Here is an 11,725-nt window from a genome sequence, read left to right as displayed (position 1 = left end):
TAGGATCAAAGAACATATATAATTGTAAAGAACCGCGAAAATCTTCCAATGATGTGTGTAGTGACAGTAATAATTCTGCCGTCGGTCAGAAAAGTAACAAACAATTTACAAAGACCGTTAAAAGAGAGGCATAACCACACCTAAAACAAAAGTTGTTTGCATACGTTAAATTCCACAAATTTACTTGCAGGCTTTTTTTCTTCAGCTATCTTACATTACAGTAACCCATCTACTATCTTCTGCATCTTATCGGAATCCTTAGGGAGACTACACTCTATCAGAAATAAGCATATATATATAGTAAGTTCTTATATAAGTTGTGTTGCTAGCTGTTCCACATAGTTGGGACAAAATATGTCTACCTCTTACGCTTCGACTTCAAAGAGGTAACCGATTGAGAGTTGCTGTGCCAGTTGCGTTTCCTTTGATTGATGAACCAATTATTAATTTGCTTCAGCTGCAACCCTGTCTCCTCCACAAGTTTTGCCTTGTCATCTTCCTGAAACAAACCAACCTCAATGAGTCAGAGGTCATTATTGTATCATAAATGTCACAATTAGCAGAATCTTATAGTAGCAATGTTGGGTATGACATGAACTCTTTCTTAGCTAAGAAACAAGTTTTGGCGAAACACAAAACTATGGAAATATTGATGAGAAGGTGTTCACTTACGGTAGGATAAGGCCACTTTGCATGTTGCTGCCACCAATTCTTCAACACGGAAGTTGTGTCACCTGGTAATTTCCCAGCTCTACGTTTCCTTAATATTTCCTCCCTGACATCTTCAATTCTTGACTTGAAACCCTGCAGAAACTAAAACTGGTTGGTGATTCAAACTTACGGAAAATAGTAAAACTGCATGTAAACTGCAAGAACAGGTAGCATGTATATATATTGAGTACAAGAATGACCTGCTTCAGCTCAATCTTTAGTTCCTGACGAACTCTCTCCATCAGTGACCTTTCAGATTCTGTAGGAAGTAAGGGACCAAATCCCATCATGTCATGCCCTTCAGCGCTAGATTGATCCAAAGAAAAATCCATCTGTAACTCATCTTCATCATCTGACATTGTTGCACCAGTTCCTTCCCCCAGACTCACTCCTGAAATATAATTAAACAGAAGTCCATATAAGACTTGATTTTGAGAACATTTTTAACGACAAAAGGAACTACAGAAATTCATCTTTGTCACTGAAGAAATACATGGAAAAAAGGGTAGTCAAAACATAGTATGGTTGATAAAAAAAACTCTTGTTCAATACTCCGAATATTTTTCTCTAACAGGTGAGGGAACAAGTTTGGTTTGTGTCTGACATCTTTGGATTGTCTTGTAATTACTTTGAAATTACACTTAAGAAGTAATTAGTCTTGCAAAGGAAACTTCTTTTGGCTCGATTTGAAGGGTTAGAGCAGAAAATGCATGGCATAAATTTTGGGTGGCAACTTGGTGATTTGAAATTGAAAGAAAGTGCAGGTGAGGGAGAGAAGTACAGATAGAAGGGGCCCTTGGTTTTTGAGTGGAACAGTGACGGGTCTGAATAGTGCCAAAATGTTCGACACATCTTAATCATACATAAAAGCATGCAATAAAGTTAGTTGCCGATAACATCAATAATGGACTAATCATCTATTTTTAATCATAATTCAGAGATGACATTGACCAGGCGAATTGAAGTTAATTATTTTATCCTAAAGTGAGTTATACTTTGAAGATGTCCTAAAGGGTCAGTTGAATATCTCTTCTTCATCCCACTTAATACGCCATATGTGCAGTCATATCATCCATAATTATGAGGTGGACGATTAGTTGGATATCAAAATAACCATAAAAATTCCCCCTATATCTACCATATCTGCTTAAACCAGAAAAGTAAAATTTAGATTACTTATCACTTATCGTTTGTTTAATATTATATAAGAAATTCTTCATGTATCTAATACCTATGCATGTTAAAGTCAGCTTTTAACAAGTGTAATACTTGAATTAAACAGAAAAAATAATTTTAAGAAATTAAACAGAATTTTGAAAAATAAATTGAATATACTCATCTGCACTATTTTTATGTTTTGTGAATTTTATTTGAATATTTAAATTAAATTGTTTTTTAGTTGAATTTTTTTCAGTGCGTTATAAAATACTATTTTTAGTTTCAAATCAACACTTTTCTTATTCTTAATATTTCTATTAATTCATTACTTCTAATAAAATATTCAAAATATTGCAAAGCTACTAATTTGTTACTACTAATTCTAAATAAGCTACTATAATATTTTATGTTTTGATATTGTATAGCTAAATCCAACAACACTTTCATGTTGATATTTTTTTTCATTTTTGAACCGTCATGAAATAAATCAGTTCAGCAGTGCACTGAACTACTATAACTACTAATTTAGTAAATTTTTATTATAGACACTTAGCTTTTCTAATTTGCTCGATCTGAAAATTTCAACTCAGTCCAACTAATTTTGTTCACTCCTACTCTTGACAGTACTTAATGCACTCTATTGAATTGAAGTGATTATATTAATATAGTTTTTCTAACTCAACTAAACTAACCACTGATACACCCTGGTATAATTAATTGATACATAACCATTAAAATATTTCCAAAGAAACAAAATCCTAAAAAAAATAAAGACCTAATATAACAAAATTGGTGTAAAATTGAATTCCTAACATGCCAAAATTATAATAGCAAAGCAACTATTCAACAATCTCTACTACATAGATAAAAGAGGCTTTTTTAAATCATGGTAATTAATATATTAGTAACAATAAATTTCAAAATTTTAAATAAAACAATTTAAATGTTTCAAGGATAATAATCAATAAAAGAGTGTCATATGGAGTGTTCTAAGAATACAAGTTAAAAAATTAATATAATGAAAATGTCATTAAAAACTACTGTCAAATATATTACTAATATTTGTCTACAAAAATAGATTTCAATTCTTTATTTAAGCAGTCTTCTAAAGCATGTACTTTATGAAGTGTTCAATTGGATTAATGTCAAGATACTATTAAACAATGTGCCACAACTATATATATTCACATTAGCTCTACAAATATTGTTCCAAAAAGCTATCACAAGTAACAAGATTTTTTGAAAATACTTTTTGTAAAATAATGATTAAGGCTTATAGACATTAAATAAAAAGATTAAGGCCGGAAAAACAGAAAGAAACATTGAAATATTAAATATTAAATAAAGATCAACCCTTTGGTTAAATAAAGCTCTATAATAAATAAGTAATATATTGTAATTGAAGATATTTTATAGTGTCATATAACTACAATTCATAAACTTTTTTATAGTGATATTTAAAAAAATATACCGGTTTATGATTGATTGACTAATACTAACCACAAGAAGACTTATTAAAATCATATTGAATTATTTGTAAGAGTAAATATTGTGATATAAAGCTTGGCATGTAGTTTTCAGCTTTGGGTGCGTTAGAACTTCTCAATATTGTTTATGCGTTATAGGCACAGGCCAGCCTGGTTCGAACGCAGCATATATGCACTAGTCAGACAGCCTCATCATGCACTTCCATGGAAACAATATATGGATCCTTTTAAGAAAGAGTTTTGATATTTTTCACACTCGTTTTTTTAAATGTTTTATCCTTCATCTTTTTTATGCTCTCTTTATCTTTTCTCCACCTATCTCAACTTATACATAAGATAGAGACATATTTGTAAGGATAAAAAAGTTTGTCTATTACAATCAACTTAATGTTTTTTTAGTCCTATGATTTTCTCTACTACATCAACTTGTGAATTGTTCTCTCTTTTCCCTTCCTAGCTATTCTATTTTCTATCTTCTCAACAATAAATAATATGTGAACTAAGCTTGTTATACCAGTATCCCAACTTGTAAAAACAAATCAGTACTAAAACATGATGCAGATTGACAAGAAACTCATGTGGGATTTTTTATAGCAGGGATAACAAACTAGCAAGGCTCCAAAATCTCTCATTTTCTACTGTTTAAAATCATTGTCATCTCCTAATTAAATACTTTGTCAGGAGATGTTTAAAATCATTCCAATGTTTAAAACAAGCTAATTAATTTGTCTCATTATACTTGATTTAAATCAAATACTTACAAATATATACATACAAGTAAAATAGTAAAACAACATGGTGTAAGAAATCTTACTGAAAATTGCATTGTAGGGATAAATATATATGTGTGTAGCAGATCCTTTCAGGAACAAAATTATTGGGTCACGGCATTATAAGTTGTTGGCAGTGACATAGTGGGAGAAGAGGGTCTACCATTCCTCACCAAACTAACTAACTCTTCCCATTGCCATTTCTGTACACTCCACCAGATAACATTTCTAGACCCCACCACCCCATTCCTTAGTCTAATTAACTCGACAACAAAAACTTTTGCAAAAGAAAAAAATATGTATACCATTATTATGTACCTCCTTTCCTTTCAGCTAAATCGCGTAAATCACAAGAAACAAAAAATGCTTTCACACCGTGAGAAATTAATTTTACTTGCCACCATTAACTCCTCACAGAAAAAAAAAATGGCAACATCATACATTCTACTCGTTTTTATGATATTTTTTCTAAAAGAAACGAAGTAACAACCGGTAAATACCTGTGAGAGCTTGTAAGGTATTTTCGATATCGCGGCAGGCCATGACAGCCTCGACGGCGTGGACTCTGACATGTTGCTGAAGCTGTTCTTTGAAAGTACACAAAACTATCAAATACTGTGCCTGCGGTGGTAACAACAAACAAACAACAGGGATCCATGAAATTGTGTTAATTAATTTGTTTTGTGAGAAAAAAAAAACAATAATAATATTGTTTGTTTGGTATATTTACCAGGAAGTTGTCGAGTTCTTGGCGGTCATTGGGGGAGAGAGAGTGGGTATGGTGAGAGACATAAGAGCGTATGAGATGGTGAGAGTGAGATAGCTGAGCATCGATGAGAGGGAGTTGGTCGATGGGAGTAGCCACACGGAGGCACGACACGTGTGCAGCCAGCAGCTGCTCGTACAGCGGATGTGTGGCTATCTCCGCCTTCAGTTGACGGTGGTGATCGCCGGAGACCTCGCCGCTTAACCCGCCCATCATTCCCAGGCTCGGTTCTTGCATTTTCTCAATTTTTAGAGAGTGCGATGGATCGATTGATAAAGGCAGAGCAGAATAATATAGGGTAGACAGAGAGAGAAAAAAAGAGAAAGAAAAATGAGCGAGGTTGAGGTTGAGGACCACCCTATTCGGTAATAGGTTGTGTGTAAAATTGTAAATGATGATTTTCAGAGATAGAGAGAGAGTGCAGAGTGCAGAGAGTTGTATCGTTTTCGGTGTTTATAGGGATCTGAGACACAACTTTCTGCAGGAGCTCTGATAAAAACAAAGATTTTACATACACAGAGAAAGAGGGTGAAGCAAAGGCATTAAACACGGTTGAGAGAGAGAGAGAGAGAGATTGAAGTTTTGTTTTGTTTATTTAAGAAAGAGAGAAAGAGAGAAAGAGAGAGAGAAAATAGAAAGAGGAAGGGAGACAGAGAAAAGAGTAAGCTGCGGAATCATTACTATGAAAGGGGATGGAAGCGAGGTCAGAAAAAGAAGATAAAGCTGCTTCTGTCACCTGACACCTTCATTTCTTTTTCCTCTTCTTTTCTTTTTTTTATTATCTGGAAGGAACAATAATGGATTTTTAGGCTAAGGTACTTTGATTTGATTGGCGACGATGGTTTGAGTTTATCACACCTATCACCACCAAAGAAAAAAATCTGTGCCTTTAAAGGTGAAGAGAGATAACAAACAGACAAAACAATTAGGTACTTCAAGGACTCTGCTAAAACTTTGTTTAAACATGTCAAACACTTTTCATTTTCTTTCCATTCAAATGTTTTTACTTTATTCAAATACATTTAATCATTCAATTTACATGTATCCTATCAAATTTTCAATGAATTATTATTTTGTTTACAAAAGTATATAAAGAATTAAGGACACCGAAGATATTATGGAGCTTTATACCAATCCACATGCTTTCTTCTTCGATGTTAGATCTCAAAGTTACCATAGATTAACGTAATTTGTAAAACATTAATAAAGATATATTTTTTCCTTCTGTCTCCTTATAAATGGTTGTCCCTCATATAAAGTAATTCTCTGCCTCAACAATAACAGAAACATGTTTCATCTATTGCAATGACAAAACTTCATAGGTTAGGTTTTATCCCAACGTAATACAACACAGAATTAACTATTCTTGAATTAACAACATGTGCGTCGCAATTTTTTGGCGTCATCAAAATGCCAAATATTTGTTTATATTATTTCCATGAATTAAATTAGCCGTGTGTTTTAAATAGATTTAAAAAATAATAATTATCTGCATTAAGCAATGTGTGTAACCGTAACTGCTTCTGGGTGAAGCCTTACGGTTATTCTATTGTTGTCACACACCAATAATGTTAGTTCTAGAAATAAAATTATAATAAAGTGTTCATAGTTTTTTTTTTCGGGAGTTAATGTGTATTAACATTTTAATCATACGAAACAAGACCACCGACAGTGCAGTTATGAATTAATTAATCCAGTGGTTAGTTTAACTTATACTTTATATTTATTTCATCGTTGATAGAGTAATTTTATTCGACAACTACATATAATTATTATTATTATGGGTCATATATTAATTCAACTAATTAGTGGGCAGAGAAACTTGGTGAGTGCAAAATTCAACAACAGTTAGTTGTACCAAAAAGAAAAACAAACGATTAGTTATAATAATTTGATGTTTTAAATTAACCGACGATATTTAATATATACGCAACAGCAAAATATGGGTTGAAGTAAGAAAAAATATATATTAAAAAAGAAAATAAAATAAAGATGTATATATCCTTTATCACCAACCTTCATTTAAGTTTAATTTTGTTAGTTGTTGATAAAGTGGGTTGAAGGTTGAGGTGTCAATGTTTGGTTCTCACAATTGGTGGTGCTATGCTTTTCATCTTCCATCTTCTTTACTTGTTGTGCAAATTAATTGTGTATAACAAGTGTTCATATATTGCAGTATTCAGGGGATAGAAGGTGAAATCAAAGAAAGGGACAGTGTTTATGTTGTGTAAGTAACCCCTTTCTTTAAACACAACAAAAACATACTCACTCACCACCAACTTTCACTCAAAAACACCCTCATAATCATAGTTTTATATAATGCGAGACTTTCAACTATAGCATAATTAATAATAACTATCAATATTTTAATATACTCAAATTTTCTTTTTGATTTTACATTTTTAATATAGGTTAAATATGTTTTTATCCCTTAACTTTGTGAATTTTGAAATTAGTCAATTTCCAAACTTCAGACCAATTTAGTCTTTCATCTTTTGAAATATGTGGATTTAGTCCTTTTAATCAAATTTTGTTAAGTTTATTTGACATTTCAAGTACGTTTCATAATAATATTTGACTTAACATTAAAGCAAAAATATGTCAAACAGTATAAACAACTCAAATACAATCATGAAATACGTACGAAACATCAAATAAACCTAACAAAATTTGATTAAAATGACTAAATACACGTATTTTGAAAGATGAAAGACTAAATTGGTCTAAAATTTTAAAATGAACTAATTCTAAAATTCACTTAAAGTTAAGGGAACAAAACATATTTAACTCTTTTAATATTATAAATTGTGATTATATCTGTCAAAAGATGATCACCAAAAATATATATAACATTAATAAAATATGAGTCAAATCCAACATCAATCTTAATTTAAAATCTTAATATGATAAATTTATAGTCTTTTATTCACCTCAAACAAATAAAGATGACAATTTGCAAGAGAACAAAACAAGTCACGGACGTCTTCACATACTGAAATTTGTGTTTTCTTTTTTATTTATTTTGTCTATTTTAGAAAACTGGTGGTTGAATCATCAAAAAGAAAAGTTAAAAAATGCATAAAGCAAATGCAAAGAAAAAATGATATAAAAATCTGAAATGAATATTCTTTTTACTTTGTGTGTGGTTACTTTTGTTTGAAGAGTAGGTGTTGCGTGTAAAAGAAGGAAGCATTTTATCCATAAGACTAGAATCAAAACCTTTGAAGCAACATCTCATATCTTCCATTTTCTCCATTTATGTAATCTCTTTCTTTTCGTCGTCGGAAGAATAAAGATCAAAAGAGGAACCATAATTCTAATTTCACATTGTTTCGTTAAAAGAAGATAGTATTTCCACAATCTTACAATGCGGGCCCCTTTAGTCATTTTCATGTAAGTTAAGTAATTGATTGTTTCTAATCATCATCAAAATTTATTATTATTTATTTCCTTTCTATTTCACAAATAATTACCTTAAACTTTAATTTTCTTTCAGTAATTTTAAAATTTAATGAAATCAAATTTTTATAAACAATTTTCATTTTATATTTGATTATTTATCTTCGTTTTAATTTAACATAACTTAATGTTTTAAGAAAATAGAAGAGGACATGTACATATTTGAAAAGGAGGAAGGTAGCGATAAAAACAAGCTTTGAAGCGCAGACATGCGAAGCGATCCAACATGGAAAGGAAACTGTCCTAATATCAATCAAACAAGTACACAGTTTTTTTTTTAAAATAATATTTATGAATATAGGAACATAAAAAAAGATGAATTTGTACAAAAACACTGAAAAATAAAGAAGAAGAAGAAGAAGACAATTGATAGAACAAAAATAAATAATAATGATAAGAATATATGGAAAAATATAATTTAAAAGATGCGATTAGGTCTAAAGTTGGTGCAGTGTAGTGGATGATTGTGTGGTTGAGAATGAGTAGAGAAGAGAAAGAGTGTGATAAGAAGCACGTGAATGCTTTCCCCATTTTGTAATATATATATCTTATATTTTTACATGTAACAAGAAATACATCGTATCTTTTATTTCAGCTAAATTCCAAGATGTGCCACGTAATTTTACCGCCCTAGAAATTAAGACCATACAAACCTGTGGTCAAAAAGTGGATGAATTGCAAGGATAAAAGAATCATACTTATTCTTAAACTTAGTATTATTAAGACTAAAAAATCGGATGAAGAAAATACACGTTTCTATATATTATGAGCATGATAGAAATGAGATCATTATTATGATACATACCATTTTGGGTGGTTTATGTATATATCTTTATAATGTGAATCTTTAGGGGTAAAACTCCTTGTGTGTGTAATAACTCTTTATGAGTACGTGTAATGTTAGATATTTGATATAGTAAAGTATTATAGAAATTAAGTGTGATTTTAAGATTTATATTGAGTATAAATAAAAAAAATTGAGTATTATATAAGGACGAAGATTCTGACTTATTATCTTAAGATTTTGTTATTAGTTAAAAATAGTATTAATCTTTTATGTGTGGGCTGGACTCATATTTTATTGGTGCTATATCTTTTCCATTAACGCATGAATCACTTCATTAAATGATAAATATTAAATTTAATAGAAAATATTTAATGCAAATGGTAAGAATAAAAATTATCATTGCAATTTATGATGTATTGTGATGAGTTAAAATATATGTATATTATATATAAAGTATTTAATGTTTAAATTTAAACCAACTTGTCCTTGCATGTATAATTGTTCCGATCTCGAATCTTAATTAGTGAGACGAAAACCAAGAACAAACTACCCATCTGACTCTTATACTAATAGATATGTGTTCTTCTCTTTCTGGAGTTCAGTAGTTATGGTTCCAAAAAATGTCTATCTATCTCTTTCTCTCTTATCCTTTATATAGGTTTCCTACCTACCTGATTTGTAGGAAGACGTGTTAGTGTGACAAAATATTAGTAACAAATTTCTATTTTTTCGTTGGATATTAAATCTCTTCTTTTTAGGAACAAACTAACCACCTCGGCCCAAATCCTGTTCGACCCACATCGTACTTGGTCCAAATCCTGCTCAGCCCAAATCTTGCTTGGCCCAAATCCTGCTCGACTTAAATCCTGCTTGGCCCAAATCCTGCTCGACCTAAATCCTGCTCGGTCCAAATGCTCGTCACCTCGACCCATGACTGAAACTCGTTGAATCATGATAAATATTTATCGGGTCGAAATCGAAATGAGCATGTTGAAATCAGTCATTCTCCAGACGGTACAATAATTAATGATTGTTATGACTATAAGACTATATGCACAAAAATCGATGTAGATGATAACACTAAATGTATCAAGTGAGAAGGAACTAACATAAGATAAAACAAGTTTGGCAATTCATAAAATGCTTAATTAATGCTAAAAAGGCACCCATAATATCATTCCTATGCAAATTCATTTAAAATATGAAAATGATGTTTACCGATTTTTAATTAATTTTTATTGAGAAATAAACAATAATAATTCATGATTATTGCACACTATTTCTCTCTTCATTGACCCAACCATGTGTTTGGTTAGTGGCTAAAGGGGATTGGGAATAGATTGAAAACTTAACCTACCATAATGGTCATTATATATATAAAATTGAGTTAATATTTTTAGTAAGTGAAATTGGATTGAGAAAGTTTTTGGAAAATACTGGAAATCTTGTGCAGCTAATATACTTCTTAAGTCAGATTGTGTGTAAGAAGTACTTCATAAAGAAACGTTTAAAGCTGACAATATAACTCACATTTTACGTTTCTCTTCGATTTGTGTCACTGATAAAAGAATTAGTATTTCACTGCAATTAGTGTTAAAGCCTCATAAAGTGACTGTCAAATGCTTACAACATTAACCATATCATAATTTTAGAAACTACACCACGCCCCTACATGCGTCTTTATTGTCTGCACTAACTTTAAAGTAATTAAAAAAAATATCATTCTAATTTATGTTTTTTTTCTTTTACTTTTTTGTGCTCTATATTATTTGTAACGGTCTCAAATGTTTCAGTTGAAAAATTTATAATTAGATGTTTTTGTGAAAGGCAAAATAGATGGGAGGATATATTTAAAAGAAAAAGATAAAAACAAAATTGTTTAAATTAAGGGAAAAATAAAATATTAAAAAAGAAATAATGAAAAATTTTAAGTAAAAGAAGTAATTTGATAAATTAAAAAAATATTTTGATTAATAAAATTGTAAGTTACAATAAAATATATTAATAATACTTTTAATTTTGGTGTTAACTGTTAGACTACCGATTCTGCTGGATTATCTTTTCAGATAATAACTCCTATTCTTGAAATAATTAATTATTCACATATTATTCAAATTGTCCTTTACTAAATTATAGTCCTTAATCTCTCAATTTGATTTTCAAACATTAATTAAGTGTTTATGTTTATTTTGGTCAATAACAAAAATGTCAAACAATCCTGTATATTTTTTACATTGATCCAAATCGGTCAACACTTTACTGACTGTACACGCCTCAAACTATAAGAAAATTTACTGTCAAAAATTTCTTTAAATTTAGAGAACATGCAGAGAAAAACACAAACTAGATATATAAATGTATAATTTTTATATATAAACGTTCTAACTAATTTATTTAATAAAATATTACTAGGTCTTACCCATATTAAAGTGAATTCATGAGGTGACATTTTCTTTTATTCCCAGCTTGCTTATTGAAAAAGAAAGAAAAAAGTTTAGTAGGCATGTCTTTATTGAAAAAAAATGAAGAAAGGAAATGTCTTATTTGTTATATTTGTTTAGAAATGAGAAGAAATATTTGGAGAAAA

At 30.2% G+C, this 11,725-nt stretch overlaps 1 protein-coding gene across 1 annotated transcript; it reads right to left on the bottom strand.

Annotated features, from left to right (window-relative positions):
- On the bottom strand, nucleotides 1-5,738 carry KNAT7 (homeobox knotted-like protein). Its single transcript, XM_085668103.1, has 5 exons — nucleotides 4,857-5,738; nucleotides 4,627-4,747; nucleotides 912-1,102; nucleotides 673-804; nucleotides 1-499 (listed from the first exon to the last, which is right to left on the bottom strand). Exons 1-5 carry the CDS (start codon nucleotides 5,127-5,129, stop codon nucleotides 359-361), a joined length of 858 nt encoding a protein of 285 aa, XP_085524229.1. The 5' UTR covers nucleotides 5,130-5,738; the 3' UTR covers nucleotides 1-358.
- Nucleotides 5,739-11,725: the final 5,987 nt, after the last annotated feature.

Source organism: Vigna unguiculata, chromosome 2 (assembly GCF_037176805.1).
Source record: "Vigna unguiculata cultivar grain cowpea cultivar isolate G323 ecotype 2 chromosome 2, ASM3717680v1, whole genome shotgun sequence".
Taxonomy (NCBI): Eukaryota; Viridiplantae; Streptophyta; class Magnoliopsida; order Fabales; family Fabaceae; genus Vigna; species Vigna unguiculata.
Note: the sequence above shows the minus strand (reverse complement) of the source record. Positions and strands in the feature narration are given on the sequence as shown.

Bases quoted from the DNA above. Each gene is read 5' to 3' on its own strand.
- KNAT7 (XM_085668103.1), bottom strand. From the start codon at position 5,129: ATGCAAGAACCGAGCCTGGGAATGATGGGCGGGTTAAGCGGCGAGGTC. The intron at 1,103-4,626 runs GTATTTACCGGT...ATTATATTTCAG, and splicing joins TACCTTACAAGCTCTCACAG to GAGTGAGTCTGGGGGAAGGA. The intron at 500-672 runs GTAAGTGAACAC...GGTTTGTTTCAG, and splicing joins CAAAGTGGCCTTATCCTACC to GAAGATGACAAGGCAAAACT.